This window comes from Primulina eburnea, chromosome 18 (assembly GCF_022965805.1).
Source record: "Primulina eburnea isolate SZY01 chromosome 18, ASM2296580v1, whole genome shotgun sequence".
In the NCBI taxonomy this organism is placed as follows: domain Eukaryota; kingdom Viridiplantae; phylum Streptophyta; class Magnoliopsida; order Lamiales; family Gesneriaceae; genus Primulina; species Primulina eburnea.
The window spans coordinates 32,010,499-32,027,354 of NC_133118.1; the positions used below are offsets into that span (position 1 = coordinate 32,010,499).

A 16,856-nucleotide genomic window follows, 5' to 3' on the forward strand; every position below is an offset into this window, starting at 1 on the left:
ACCCTCCATCTCTCTTCCTCAGCAGGTTGAATCATCTCAGATAGGAAATCGGATAAAGCCTGCGCTTTTATGGCCAACCGGGGCTTATACTCAATATCGTATTCCCCCAATTCCACATTCCATTTGATCATCCGCCCGGATACTTCAGAGTGAGTCATAATTCTTCCAAGCGGGCTGTTAGTAAGAACGATAATAGGATGCGATAGAAAATAAGGCCGCAATTTCCGGGCAGTCACAACTAAAGCCAAGGCCATCTTCTCCACTTCACTATACCGCAGCTCGGGACCTCTTAGGGCGTGACTGACATAATAGACAGGCTTTTGATCCGAGCCTTCTTCCTTTATTAGGACAGAGCTGACAGCATATTCAGTAGTGGATAAATAGACAAACAATTTATCCCCGGGCTCAGGCTTTACCAGAACTGGAAGCTGGGCTAGATGCTTTTTAAGATCTTGGAAAGCCTGCTCGCACTTGTCATCCCATCCGAACTTTTGGGCTTTCCTGAGAACCTGAAAGAAATGATAACTTCTGTGGGCTGACCGAGATATAAACCGAGATAGGGAGGCAATCCTCCCGGTCAGCTTCTGCACTTCTTTGACAGATCGGGGAGAAGGCATACATAAGACGGACTTCACTTTTTCTTGGTTGACCTCGATCCCCCGCTCTGTCACTATAAAGCCCAAGAACTTACCACTCTTGACTCCGAAAATACATTTAGCAGGATTGAGCTTGATTCCATAAGATGTCAGAGTGGTAAAGGTTTCTTCCAAATCAGCAATAAAATCCATCACCTCTTTTGATTTTCCCAGAATATCATCCACATAAACCTCCAGATTCCTTCCCAGCTGCTTCTCAAAGACTTTATCCATTAAACGCTGATATGTGGCCCCTGCATTTTTCAACCCGAAAGACATCACAACATAACAAAATGTACCTCCCGAGGTGATGAAACTGGCCTTGTCTTGATCATTTTTTGCTAAGGGAATTTGATGATATCCCGGATAGGCATACATGAAACTGAGCAGCTCGAAGCCTGAGGTGGAATCCACCAACTGGGCAATCCGGGGCAATGGGTAATGATCCTTGGGACAAGCTTTATTGAGGTCCCGAAAATCAACACACATCCTCCATTTCCCGGCAGCTTTGGGTACCAGCACCACATTCGAGAGCCATGTAGGAAATTGTACCTCCCGGATGTGGCCGGCTTGCAGCAACTCTTTCACCTGTTCATCAATAACTTTGTCCTTCTCGGGACCAAAGTGTCTCTTCTTCTGTTTGATCGGGTGAGCTCCCGGGAGAATGTTTAATTGATGCTCAGATATCAGGGGTGAAATCCCTGTTAGTTCCTGCTGGGACCAGGCAAATACATGAATATTAGTCTTTAAACATTTAAGTAAACTGACCCGGGTGGATATATCGAGGTCTCGGGCCACCCGGATCTGTCGGCCTGGTCCTATCTCCACAGCTTCCTGCTCTTCCTCTGCTACAAAGTGAACTTCTCCTTTCTCCACTCTACCCTTCCAAACTTCCTCCACCCTGGGTTTCTTCCCCTCCTTTTTCGACTTGCCCTGATCTGCCCGGATACCTTCCACATAACATTTTCGGGAAGAGGGTTGATCTCCACGAACTTCTCCCACCTGGCTTCCCACTGGAAATTTGATCTTTTGATGATAAGTAGATGCTACTGCCCTCAACTCATTCATGGCCGGCCTCCCCAGAATGATATTGTAAGATGATGGGGAATCCACCACTGTGAAGGTGGTCATGACCGTTTTCTTGATGTCTCGGGAGCCTAGAGTGAGTGGCAGAACAATTTCTCCCTCCGGATAAACTGCATGTCCAGCAAAACCAAAAAGGGCAGTCTCCACAGCTTCCAACTTAAACCCTTGCAAATCCATCTGCACTAAGGCATCTTTGAAAATCACATTGACTGAACTGCCAGAATCCACGAAGACTCTCAGAATGTCGTAATTGGCCACCCGGGCTTGGATAACCAAAGCGTCATTGTGGGGCATGTTTATTCCCTTCAGGTCCTCCGGGCCAAAGCTGATCACGGCCTCGTTCCTCCTAGATCCTTCCACCTCCAGACACTCCCGCCTACTTCTTGATTTCCTGGCCCGATTTGAATCTCCATCGGTGGATCCTCCCGATATCATCTTAATCAATCCGGCAACAGGGGATGAAGGGCTCCTCTTCTCAGGTTCCGGCTCCCTCCTCCTACCCATATGGTTTCCCGGGTTGTTTCTTGAGTCTACTCGAGCATGGGATACTGGTGGCCGGGGGGTACAAGGTGGACCTCTCGACCTTTTGGTGTACTGGTCGTGCCCCTGATTGGTGGGTGGGATATAACTTCTTTTCAAAGCTTTGCAATTCTCGGTGTTATGCTGACATACACCATGCCTGGTGCAAAATCCACTTTTCCCGGGTTGGGACAGCGGATGACTAGGAACCGGATCCCTACTGCATTCCTGCACTTCTCTTTCACGGATAATTTTCAAAGGCACATGCGGGGAAAAGTGTCCTGGATTACCCCGCCGCGGTCCCCTCTCCTCGGGCTTAGGTGCCCGGTCCCCTCTTTCCTTCCTGATGGCTTCCCTCTTTTGTTTCTGGGCTTCTTCCATATTGATATACTTCTCTGCCCGAGACAGCAAATCCTCAAAATCTTCAGGCACTTTTTTCGTTAACGACTTGAAGAACTCACTCTCTTTTAAGCCTTGAGTGAAGGCAGTAGTTTTTGTCTCTGCAGCACAAGTTGGCACATCCAAGGCCACTTTGTTAAACCTTTTGATATACATCCTCAAACTTTCCTCCGGCCCCTGTCTCACCTCGAACAAACTGAAAGCAGTTTTCTTATACTTCTTACTGCTGCTGAAATGGTGTAAGAAGGCTTTCTGAAAATCCTCAAATGATTTAATACTCAATGGAGCCAACCCATCAAACCATCTTTGAGCTGACTCCAATAGCGTGGTCAAGAACACTTTACACTTGATCCTATCGGTGTAACAGTGCAGCATAGCCATATTCTCGAACCTGGCCAAGTGTTCTTCCAGGTCCTCATTTCCATCATATACCCTTACTTTAGCAGATTTAAAGTTTCCAGGAAGAGGTTCCCGGATGATAGCCTCAGCAAACGGGCGTCCTTTGACAAACGTCCGAGAAGAACCACGATTTTCCAGCTGTCCTTCCAGGACTTTCATTTTCTGTTTTAACTCCAGCATTTCCTCGACCATCGTTGGTGACTTAGAACCAGCAGAGGATTCCTCCACTTCTTCCCTCTTCTCCTCCTCCCTCAATTCTTGCTGCTGCTCCTGCTCTTTTTCTGGTTCCTTCTCGAGTGGTATATCATGGTGGGAAGCTTCCCGCCTAGCCATAGCTCTCTCTACGGCTTCGTTAATGCGTCTATCAAACTCCGCTGGAGTCATAGTGATAAGATCGGGAGGAGCGTCCTCTTGTCTTGAATGATTCGCGTCAACTCCCTGGACCCGGGAAGTGTTCTGGTTAGTTTTCCTCGTGTGAGCCATATCAACGCCTTAGTCTCAATTTCCCACAGACGGCGCCAATGATGTGATCCGGGTAAAATGGATGAGCAGGGTCGGGTGCTCCACCGGGTCAAATCAAGAATTTATATTGTTGTTAGGAAAATGAACAAGGTAGATGGCTTCGATCGTGACCTGCAAACAATGAAAGGAACTCGTGAATGGGCGCCGGAAGGGTGTCCGGCGTGACCACTCCGATGCTTAAGTCAGCAGGTTTGTCGAGAGAGGAACTTAAAGCAATATGTATGGATGCTTGAGAGTGAAGAAATTTCAGACAGGTAGAATGTCAACGATACCTGCTATTTGAAGAGAAGCTAGGGTTACCTTGATGCGCGTGCTCACCTACTACCTGTACCCTCGGACGTTGACGGCCTGTCGGGTCCCTTTCTACCCGATAGCTTCGTGGGTATTCCAAGAATAAGGGACGTTGACTGCATGTCCAGTCCCTTTCTTCTCCATATTTTCGGGGATACGTTCAGGCGGAAGACGTTGACTTCCCGCCCAGTCGCTTTCTGCCCTAAAATCTGTAAGATCCTCTAAGTAAGTTACTCGAGTATTGAGCCCTCGGTTTTAGCATGAAAGCCCGGTCCCTAGTTGCTCGGGAGGTAAGTAAATACCCGGTCATGTATGAAGCGCCCAGTCGCGTGGGTAACAATCGCCCTCCCGGTTTCTATAGGGGCTACTCAATGACATTTCCCGGGTCCTCCAGGACCCGAGCCCTTATAGGGGTATCACCAGTAATTTTCCCCCTATTTTTACAATTACTGAATTTAAATTTATTTTCCCTAGATTTAAACTTACTATGTTTTTATTGGGAAAATTATATTTTTGATGTTATCGTTTGTACGTTTTTCATTTTAAATCATGTCATTAGTCAATTCACGGTTTCTGTTCCACCAATTTGTACTTTTTAAATTCTTTATCAGCACTTTTTCATCGGAGTATCGACGTGATATCAGACACGTTAGTCACACGATCATTTTTTGGTGTCACGTAATCACTCCGATTGAAAATAGACAAAAATTGAATACGAAATACAGATGAACTAAAACAGATAATTTCTCAATAATATGACAAAGAAAAAAAAAACAAATTGTTGGACAAAAAATGTAATTTTCTCTTTCTGTCTTCTGTTTATCACCTACTATAGTAACTTTAGCCCTTCATTTCTATTTATACAACATTAATCTTATATTGCTCTTCTAATATTCTTGATGATTTGAATACTCTATTTAGAATAGAAAATGCGAGGGGATTTTTTAAGAAAAAATACGAACCCTAGAAACCTCACTGAATTTTGATTCAAATATTAGGCAAATCTTGAAATTTATGAATTCGTACTTGCAACGAATAATTTTATAATTCTAAAAACATGAAAAATTTCGAGTTTATAATGAAACTCTTAGAGTAAAAGCTTTTCAAAGATAATTTGGAACAAAATGGCAGGAATATCGTCTATACGACTATACCCATAAATAATCCTTTCTCCAACATTAAGAAATTGAAACTTGGAGAAATATCTGGAGAAAAGAAAAGCCATATATCCTGCTTTGCATAAGCCTACGTACGTACATTGGAGTTCTTTTCTTCTTTTTCTTTTTGGATCAAAATCATTGTTGTTTTTATATGTTCAAATATAGGTTTCTTGATGCTGTTATCCAACTGTTTTAACTGTAAAGTAGCACGAATTAATGTTGGATATTGCGGTTCATGCATATTCCGGAGAGCAGTTTCTATGCTACACCAGGTGTATTGACGAATATTTGTTCCTGTCAGCCACCATGAATTAACTAACATATATAGTCTTTGCTCCACCGGGAGTATATATCATGGTCAGATCGGCTATATAATCGATGGCAGTGTAAGTAATCTAAGGCATTGACATTTTCTGGCATGCATTCGAGTTGTGAAGCTGAGAAATATTAAGGGAAAAAATACACTTGAAGAATTTAAAATCTTTAGAGACTGTAAGGTGGATTGTTTCTCTCATATTTAATGGGAAAATGCACAAGTTTTTTGTCCTACTGAAGAACATAGTAACGAAACCTTTTTTTTCACATAGGAGGCTTGGTATTCTCTGAAATGGAAACTGCACGCAACAGCAGGAGGAAAGATCACTGACAAATGACGTTATAAGCGTGTTTCTACAGTCATAGGCGCAAAATTACCATTTGGATTCTCCAAATCTCCATGTTACTGTGGCAAAAGTGGGTAAAAATACTTTCTTTGCAGAGGTGCTCTCTCATATGTTTGGACTGCCACTGTGAAATCTAACTAAGATCCGTACACATATATTTTTCGAGAAAGTAATTGCTCCCACTTTTTGGTTTCTTGTAATGAGAGCAGAAAACAAATCATAAAACTTGACTAATTGTCGAAATATTTTCTTAATATAGGATGGTTTTTGACAAACATCATCAACACAAAGGTCGGAAATTCGGAATGGTTTCGACTGTTACTGCTCCCAAGTCCTACCCGATGACTTTCATACGAAAAATATGGATTTCCTGTCTTAACATTTTCCAAAGTTCATATTCAGTCATCTCCAAATAAAATGCATCAATTGTTAGAAAGATTTGAATATTTGTAGTCAAATCGAATTGTAGTCCATATCAAAGATCATTAAGGGAGACATACCTGAGTCGGCACAACCGTAGTATCATTTTTGGGTGGAAGACGCGTAAAAGACAAAAATACATAAGGATTCAAACCAAGAAATAAACACGATTCTCGATCTTCTTCCGTGTATTTGTTTACCATGTTCTTTCAAGTTTAGAAACATGCTTTTGAGAAAATCTAACATGAAAACTATTCCCGTCAACATACATTTTTTTCTATTTTCCATCTTTACATAATTTCCAACTTAATCAACAATATTCACAAACGAATGTTCACAGTCAGCTTAAACTAACGCATGTCATTGACTTCAGGGTTTTTTGTCCGTCAGAAAGGAAGGCAATTTTCCCAAGAAAGTTGTTAATTAATATCATGCAGAACAATAGTTTCATTTAGTGTGCACTCAATTTTCTCTTTTTTTTCAAAATCATACACTTTTTACAGACTTTTGTTTTGTTCAAACAATGTTGATACATATAAATTATAATTTTCTTTCCCGTAGTAAAATTCGTAGTGGCGCAAGATTCTGAAAAGGTCATTTCAAACTTTCCCCCCATACCACAGTGATGAAACGCTACATTTTCACAAAAGGAGAAACCAAAACATTATTTTCTGTGTGAGATGTCATCTAAACCCAATGATATCACAACACTGTACCACTCATGTCCCTTCCTCTGGATACAGTGCTTCACCTTGTCTGTATAAAGAATTTCACTTTTCATCCATATTTTCGTTAATATTAATAATAATGTTACAAAGATAGCAATTCAATAATCCTTACACGCACACACTTGGTTGTATGTTAGCATGCAGATATGTTAGATGCAACTGAGTGCCTAGGTAGCTTCATTTGCTGCCTCTGTGGGGGTGATGGCTCTATCAACAAACTATCATCTATCTCTCAGTTTCGCAGCCTTGGCCATCTTCTTCTTTTCTCTCACTTTGCTCCCTTCTAAATCAGGTAAAAAACAACCCTACTCCATCTGTATTCTCTATGCTGAATTTTACACTCGAAGCTTCTTGATTATGCATGTAAAAACAGTTTGCTTCGTCATCTTCTGTTGCACATTCAGCTTGAGGTTTTTGGCACTTAATTTCTTGATCTGACTGATTATTGGATGATAATCTGCAGGTGGGATGGATCATACATCGAGCATCAATATCGACGAGCAGCTGAAGAAGATGATTCTTGGATCGAGGCCACCAGCTTGTAGTGTGGACAAATGCATGAACTGCAGGCCATGTGAAGCCACCCTAGTCATCCCACCTCACCGGAACAACGATAATAAAAAGAATAAAAACATCGAAAGGGCTTACGAAAAATCATCCCGCAGAGAAGATGACAGCTACTATCTTCTTTCTTGGAAATGTAGGTGTGGAGATAAGTTCTATCAACCTTGAAATTCATAAAATATTAGGAAAATCCATTAATGGCTCTGTACGTAATTATATTTATTTATGTTATGTTTTTGATTTGGCATTTTCTCCGAGATGTGAATTTTGATGTCTTTAAAATGTACCGCATGTTGTTTATTAACGTAGCTTAATCTGCCAAACGAGATAAACAAGTTGGTAAAGTTTGGGGAGACGTAGGTTGGTGAAGTGACATGATCGATTATCAAACATATTTTTCACTGAAATATTATGTTTTGAAAGATCGTAGGATTAGATATGTTCTGTAGATCGGTGTTTGTTGTACTCTCCCTCAGATCTTTGCATATTCGTGCACATCTCTTGATTTATTTTCCGATCTAAGATTAAGAGGATTCTAACTCATATAAAAATTCAACCTTTTGGAGATTAATGTAGCTAAATCTTTGAACAACATGCAATTAGTTTTAAAATTATATTTAAATCAAGATATTTTTCTCCTGTATTTTTATTTTGTTACATTTTCTTACCAAGGAATTATCAGTGATTTGGATAAATTAAATCATTTTTAAAGAAAATCGTAACTAAATCGGGTGTATATATGAATATTTAATTTTATTAAAATTTATAACGAAACCAATTATTTGAATCCCAATAACATATTTTTATTTTGGACAAAAACTTGTGTGAGACGGTCTCACGAGTTATATTTTGTGAGACATATCTCTTATTTGGGTCATTCATGAATAAATATTATTTTTTATTGTGAATATCGGAATGGTTGATCCGTCTCACAGATAAAGATTTGTGAGATCGTCTCACAAAAATCTACCCTTTTATTTGTGTTCAATTTACATCATATCAAAAATTATTTGACAATATTTTGTTCACACCATAAATATTTGGATCTATATATGTTTTCTCTAATAAAATTTGTTACGAAAAAAAATATGATAATTATATATCTTATTTTGGTTTTGACATTTTTTTTGAGACCTGCGTGTTTAAAATGTACTGCGTGTTTTTTTTATTAATGTAGCTGAATCTTGAAACAACAAGAAATTAATTTTAAAATTTACTAAATTTAAGATATTTTTCCCAATTATTATGTTGTTGGCTGTATTTTTTTTATTTTTGTTTCGATTTCTAATTCTTGCCATGGACTTATCAGATATTTCAATAAATAATATCTTGTGTATTGATTATAAATTATTACTTTAAATAATAAGTTTATATTTTAATGATGTTATTATTTTTGTTAAATAAATGGGGCCAAGGACAGAAAAATCGTCCTTTGATTTCAAAATTGATTGGACATTTCCCAACTCTCTTTTTTATAGGTTGGTGTACTATTTTTGTTTTGAAAGCATTCAAATGACATGACACCACCATATTTAATTTGTCGGTATTTCCATCGAATATTAATCTCTATTTCTTTTTTATTCTCTTTCAAAATCAGTCACTATTTCAATTGCATGCGTAAGCCAGGTAATAATTCCTACACATAATCCATGCAATTTTAAGTTTTGCTCTTGCATGCTTGTATATCGGATTATTTTATATGAATATTTTTTGTTAAAAAAACAAAAATTAATTTTTTCCCTGATTTGAAAAAAAAATTATTCTAAAAAATTTCCTTACAGAAACTTAATTTGATTTTTCAAGATAAAGAAAAAGATATTTTTGATCATGACATTATTTTCTCTCTAATATGTTAAAAATTGATATATATCATAATATAAGAGTAAATGATCAATACATCATCAATAACATAGTTGTATTTGTGCTTAGTCTCTTGTAAGAACAAAATATTTTCTGGAGTATCTGATTTATAAAAAAAAATGTTTTTCACTCCTTGCCACCAATTGTTGATGAAATTCAGTACAAAAAAATTGAAAAATATAAGATGGATATATGACATTTAAATACAAAATTTTTCACATCTGAAACTAAGTATATATGATTTTTTAAGTATTCGAACTTGTATAACAAGTACTGTATTAATTACATGTATTTTCTCGAATGAAAATCGGTACAAAAATTGAACATACGGTACTGATATATGATATTTGAGTATAAAATGTTTCAGATCTAACACTAACATATGATTTTTGAGTACACAAACATGTATAACAACTATAGGAATTAATGATAAGTTTTTTCCGGGATGAAAGTACAAAATATTAAAAATATGTTTTTGCACATAAAATTGTGGGAAGTGCGAGACAGGTGATCGTGCCAATTAAATTTACGATTTATATGACCTCTTTTATCAAACATTGTGAATCTCTATTTGGTTGGTTCTAACTCCCTGGATATAGCCACAAACCTAATAATTTAACCGATAAATGTAATGAAAATTGTAAAAAAAATCCATTAACAAAATCAAATTTAATCATACTATTATGATTCATAATAAAAAAACTAATTACTATGCACACGCGATGCGTGTGTGTATAGTTTTTTTCATCATTATCGATGGATCAAAGTGAAATTTGACAAATTATGAAGGGACTAAATTGATATTTGAATTGTTAAAATTTAAAAATAAAAATAAAAGCGTGTTGAATATTTTTGAAAAAAAAAACAAAAAACAAAAGTGTGATATTAGTATCATACAAAGTAAAGTTAAAGAAAAAGTTGATGTATTTCCTAGGTGGTTACTATCATGTCCTCAACTTTAATAAAATAAAATAGATTTACAAATACAATTGGAAAAACTGGAGTAATATGCTAAAACTTGAAGAAAATCTACTGGAAAAGATGCCATATGACATGAATTGAATTTGATCAAATTTAAATAGAATATTTGCTCGAGTTGTTGATTGAATTGAATTATCGATGGACTAAAGTAAAATTCGATTAAATCTTATTCACTAATTATTACAATCTTTATTCAAATAGCCAAGTCCACACACAAATCAATTCTCAAACTTTTACCTTCATATAAATAAAGTTGGACCCCCCGCCGTGTTCTCACTTACCCGTATCGATTCTTCGCCAATTCTTGTCGCATCGTGGTTCACATCGAGAGTCGAGACACCATTCAACTTTCAAACAAATTGCCACCCTCAAACTCTTTCGCATCCAGCCACACCATCTCAAGAAGTATTTATATTTCACTATTTTTCTCATCCTCCATCATACAAACATTATAGAATATATCATGCATTCATGCTCATGTATACCTGGTGTTTATGAATGTGTCTGAATGAGTTTTTAACGAGTAACACCTTGCAACATCTTTGTCTCTCTTCATCTATTAGATTTTTTTGTCTACCACCAGGGGCGGATCTAGGATTTAGGGACAGGGGGGGCCGCTAAGTTTATTTTGCGACGGTTTTCTCAAAAATCGTCGCCATATGGCGACGGTTATAAGAAACTGTCGCGAAATTTGCGACGGTTTTTTAAAAACGGTCGCTATATGGCAACGGTTTTAAGAAACCGTCGCAAATTTTGCGACGGTTTCCGTCACAACCGTCGCTAAGCCAGAAAAAATAAGCGCTCCCAGGTTTCGAAATCGGGCGGATGAAACATTATAAGTGGCTTTAGCCACTGAGATACATGAACGTATCATTCATTTTGAGGGGGCCATGTATATATATATCTATTTATATATTTAGTTTAAAAAAATTTAATATATACTAAAATTTTTTTTTAAATTTTTTGGGGGGGCCGTGGCCCCCGTTCGCCCTACACTAAATCCGCCCCTGTCTACCACGACTATGAAACCCTCCAAATGTCAGATAAATCTCAATCTTTTTGGAAAACTGAAAACTCCATAGATTTCAAAGCCACAAGCTATCATAGAAGCTCAAATCCTTCAAATCGTATTGACCAATAATAAAATCATGATTATTTTTCAAGAATAAATTGATCGAACGTGATATTTGGTCATCATGATTTTTTTTGCTTTATTTAGTTAGTATAGATGAGCAAAATATTGCTATTGGATTAAGACAAAAATTATATGATACGGTCTCATGGGTCGTATTTTGTGAGACAAATCTCTTATTTGGGTCATCCATGAAAAAGTATTACTTTGTATATTAATAATATTACTTTTTATTGTGAATATCGGTAGAAGTATTACTTTTTATTGTGAATATCGGTAGGATTGACACATCTCACAGATAAATATTGTATCACAAGAAACTTTATCTTGGATTAATATTAGAAACAAAAGAAAAGTTCATCTTATTATGGCTTAATTTTTTCCCCCGAAATTTTTGGAAAGAGATATTTGCTTACTTTAAAATTAAATTTATTTTTAGGGCTGGGTTTCTACGCTGGGCTGAACAGGCCCATTGGATTAAAGATTTTACCCACATTTCAATGAGCTGAGCCCAACCAAATGCCTAGTAATTTGGGAAACAAATTTCGAAACCAATCTCAGTGCTTATGAGAGAACTAGAGGCAGTTCATGCAGGTATCAAGTTATTAACATATTCTTTATTGACAGTGCAAGCAGTCACGACCTTTAAGGATGACATTAGCTATGTAAGATTACGGGCTTCGGTAATCAAAGATCTGGTACAGAAGCCGATAGTGTCAAGTCTTACTTATGAGAATAGATTGGCTAATAATGTGGCTCATAGTATTGCTCATTTTTCTTCTTGCTCCCACTCATCTTTTGTCTGGAAGAATGACGAGTTCTTTCTGTGGCTAGTAAATCTTGTAACTCTTGATTTTTCTCAATAAAATTACAAGTTTTTGCTGTTAAAAAAATAATAATAATTTGATAGATAAATTTTAATAATTTAATTTCGTGAATCTTTGAAATTTATCGTGGAAATCCTACTCTCATAATTCCATCCAAATATATTCCATTTATTTTAAAAAATTATTAACGAATTATGAACATCTTTTAATGTACATATAAACAATAATCGAGACATACTCAATGTATGCGTAAAATATAATAAAACAAATTAACACTCCGAAGGCTCGCAAAATTCCGAAGAATTGGAAATGATACAAGAATATGAGGCGTTTTAAAATGGATGTTTTCATAAACTTGAAAATTAGCTTTGCATAAATAACATGGATTTAGAGGTTATAGATTCAGTTCCAATATTTCTAAAAAAAAGTTGTAAATTTGGTGACAATTACATGAGTAGATATTTTGTGAGACGGTCTCACGAATCTTTATCTGTGAGACGGGTCAATCCTATCGATATTCACAATAAAAAATAATACTCTTATAATAAAATGTAGAGTAAGTCTCATGTGAGACCATCTCACGGATCTGAGAGACGGGTAGGGATGAGCAAGATTTCGATTAAACCGAATTAACCGACCGAACAGAGCCAATTCGGAAATTCGGTTCAGTTATTTCAGAAATTTGGTTTTCAAATTAAAAAAATTCGGTTATATCGGTTAATTCGGTTCGATTATGGTTTTCAAAATTTTGAAATCGGTCAACCGAATTAACCGATATTATAAATATTATTATTTAATAAATTTTTTTATTTATCAATTTTTATAAATATTTTAATTTTTAATTTTAAATCGATATAATATGTATTAATTGTGTTCAAATAAAATTTATATATTTGTGATGCGTGTAATTTTATGTTTTTATGCATTTGTGTAAACTGTATTGTCCAAAAAAAAAATTTATATATATAATTAAAGTTAAACCGACCGAATTAACCGATTTAATTCGGTTCGATTTTCATTGGTTATGAAAATTAATTCGGTCGGTTCGGTTATGGCTAAATATTTCGGTTCGGTTCGATTCGGTCAATGACCGAATGCTCACCCCTAGAGACGGGTCAACCATACTCATATTCACAATAAAAAGTAATACCTAGCATAAAAAGTAATATTTTTCATGATGACCCAAATAAGATATCTGTCTCACAAATACGACTCGTGAGACCGTATCACACAAGTTTTTGCCTAAAAAGTAATATTTTTTCATGGATGACCCAAATAAAATATTTGTCTCATAAAATACGACCCGTGAGACGTCTCACATGAATTTTTTCCCAATTACACAGATGCAGTCCTTCTTTGTAAAATTCTTTTTAAAAAAAAAATCGAACATAAAAAAAATACATCGGGACACTAAAATTTAAAGTCTATCATCTTATTATATATTATAATATCTTTGAATTTTTTTTAAAAAAAGAACATAAAATATTGTTTAATATATTAAATTTGTTGTTTTACCAGAAAAAGATTGGAGAAATTTGTTCACTAATTGCTCACCGTTGGTGTCTGCAACGCTCGAGTATGTGAAGGTAGAAATACTTTTTAATTGACCCATTGCATCTGTATCAATCTTATCGTTTCACAATCCCTTTCAACTTCTATCCTCCCCTGTCACGGTAAATGAATAAATTATCATAAATTTTATCTAAAGTTATAATAGATGATAATATTTTTAATTCTACTTTTCAAATATACGATGATTATAGATGATAAATTCTATTTTTCAAATATAGGATGATTAAAACATCATGTTCGATCAATTTTTCAGTAAAAACATATATTATATTTCAAAATTCATATATATTTCACCAATCTTTTTCTGGCAAGGAAAATTTATATATAATTCACCAATATTACATGGAGCTCTTTTATGATATAAGGAAAATGATCTTCCAACGTCACAAAGACAGAAAATGAAGGGCTTTAGATATAATGCCTATGTCGGGAGGAGAAGAAGTAGGAGTAGTTCTTGGAAATAAAGAACAATATTGTCTAGACAAAAAGTCAGATATAACAAATCTGGGAAAATAAATGGTCCATCAATAAGTAGGATGCCATCCCAAATATCGAACTCATCTCGAAGCATAGGGTGTACACCAACAAAGAAAACTTTCAGAAGATCTCAAACTCGAGTTAGTGAAAGTTTTAAAAATTATAATTGTTGGACATGTGAAGCAAGATGTCATATTTCGATCAACTATCCAAAAAATGAAAGAAAATGGATAAAATGCTTCCAATCAACTCCAAATATTGAAGAAACAACTTATTACTAAGATCTAGTTTAAGTATAACAATTTGAAGATATCCTTCAGACTCTTCAAACGAGAGTATGTATGAAGAAGAAATCTTGAGTCGGGAAGAATTTGAAGGAACAAAAGCAGACTTGTTTGGTTTCTTTAGCTAGACGACAATATCTTATAGCATGATCCAAAAGATAATGAGAAAAATCCTAGCCTACATAGATATCAAAGATTCTCTGTAGGATATGAACAAAAATCTCAAGAAGTCTTGACCTAATAAACAAAAAATATCATCTAATCTATAAAGTTTTCAGATGAGAAATGTCAATCCAATGGAACTTACAGGAAACCGTATGAGTTGCAATTAATTCCTTCTAAAGAAATTAAGGAGAAATTGCAGAAACTCAAGATAGAAGTAGAACGAAGAATGTCGTGGATTTATATTGGAGCAATTTAGATCATGATACAAAATAGTTTTAAAGAAGAAATATATTCATATATTGACATTGCTATTAGTGATAAATGAATGATAATCTTAAAGATTCAATATTGGGAACAATCTCAGAGAATATATGTGCATGAAAAATTGTAAGAGTAATTTACCCAAGAATTGCCTATAACCTGATAGATCAAGATTTCAATAGAGCTTTAACGTTGCATCAAAAATTCAAAGAAAAGAGGCTGATGAAATTGGATGATAGGTCGTATTATGTTATCTATCAAATTTCATATGCTCGATCAAATACACATCACTCATAACTATTTATTAGAAATGAATTTATTGAAATATCATAATTATTTGAAAAAATTGCTCAGACAATTTATTTGGAAAGAATCGAGTTTCCTTTAATACATGAAATAAATATTTAAATCCAAGACAAAACGATTCTAAAAATAAATCAAAATCTTAAACTAGAATCAAGAAGACTATCTTCAGGAAATAGAATAATAAGTCATAAATGAGGGGAAAACACATGTTTAGGAAACCCAACAAGTATTAAAAAGATTTTCAACAATAGGAAAACTTAGACGCCAGAAGAAGGGAGATAACTCGAACTAGTATTTGATATTACAACACAAATAAATAAAATCTGGGACTACCAAAATGTATCAAGAAGAGATATTTTGGAGCTTTACTTTTTTAGTACAACATAACAAACTGGAAAGGCTCGCATGAATGATGAAGCCTTTCACTTCATCAAGTTGAGAATACCACACATGCACATTCAAAATTTCATCAAGGATCATCCGAAGAATGACACACCTCTTGTTTCATCACTCACTTAAGACGACATCTCCATTAGACGAGCTTAGAAATTATGGGTCTTTCTCACAGAGATAGACATAATCAAGTTTTGATTTAAGTTTTATCAACATTATTTTAATGAATATTTTATGCTAAAAACCTTGACAGGAAAAAACTACAAGCTTTGTAGAAGAAATATTTGAAAAGAAAGAAATCTTCAGTAAAAATAGCAAGCTGGCCGGAAGTAAAGAAACTCGTCGTAAATTCTGCAATATGACTCATGTAGGAAGATGGTTAGAAAAAATCTGCTCAGAATGCCAAAACCCGAAAGAGCCAGAATTCGAGAAAGATTTCTGGCCCAGATCTGACCGAAAATATAATACGAAGACGAATCGCAGTGGTGAAGATCCACACAATTAAAGTTTTCCTCTGGACCTTACAAAAGCAAAATATTTCTCGAAAAAAAGTAAAGAAAATATGTGATCCAACTATTTTACTAGTGAATGAGGAACCACTCGACCATCACTACATGATAAACTACTGACTAGTGATGAACCAACTAAATAGGCTGAAAACCTTGCGATTTTGCTCACAACTTGCCCTTTTTTTTACATCAACTAAAATTTAGAAGTTATATAATTTTTTAATTGTAGTCGTCTCTGTATTTTGTTTGGTTCCTTATTTTAACTTTCGATTTGATGGATGTTTAATATCGATCATAAGTAGTTATTCCAATAATTGTATGGTCAAAAGGTATTTTTGAAATTTTTCATCATGAAATACTGAACTTTATTTAGCTGATTGTATTTTTCTAAAAAAACTAAGGTATTTTTTCAGTCCTTATTTTAATATATTTTTATTAAAAATTAAGTTAATGGATAGTAAGTATATTTATACTGAACTTTTTTAATCTATATATATTATATGGTCTTCACAGATAATATTAAAGAATACCATAGCCACCTACTATTTCATCGTCGGCGGGCCTATACCTTGTGAAGTTGGCCCCGCCGGAGACCTCCGTAGCCATTACCAGCCCGACACCTAGCAAATTTGCACGTGAACTATTGTTTTCAACCACGATTCTCTGTCTTTCAGCACGGTGTGAATTACAGCAACCCATCAATA

The 16,856-nt window shown here is 35.3% G+C and overlaps 1 protein-coding gene across 1 annotated transcript; it reads left to right on the forward strand.

The window, feature by feature from the left end:
- The first annotated feature begins 6,779 nt into the window (after nucleotides 1–6,779).
- Nucleotides 6,780–7,635, forward strand: LOC140820007 (EPIDERMAL PATTERNING FACTOR-like protein 8). Its single transcript, XM_073180303.1, has 3 exons — nucleotides 6,780–6,847; nucleotides 6,959–7,113; nucleotides 7,285–7,635. Exons 2-3 carry the CDS (start codon nucleotides 7,023–7,025, stop codon nucleotides 7,551–7,553), a joined length of 360 nt encoding a protein of 119 aa, XP_073036404.1. The 5' UTR covers nucleotides 6,780–6,847; nucleotides 6,959–7,022; the 3' UTR covers nucleotides 7,554–7,635.
- The last annotated feature ends 9,221 nt before the right edge of the window (nucleotides 7,636–16,856 follow it).

Excerpts from the sequence above, each read along its gene's own strand:
- LOC140820007 (XM_073180303.1), top strand. The coding sequence starts at position 7,023 with ATGGCTCTATCAACAAACTATCATCTATCTCTCAGTTTCGCAGCCTTG. Across the intron at positions 7,114-7,284 it reads TTTGCTCCCTTCTAAATCAG|GTGGGATGGATCATACATCG; the intron begins GTAAAAAACAAC and ends GATAATCTGCAG.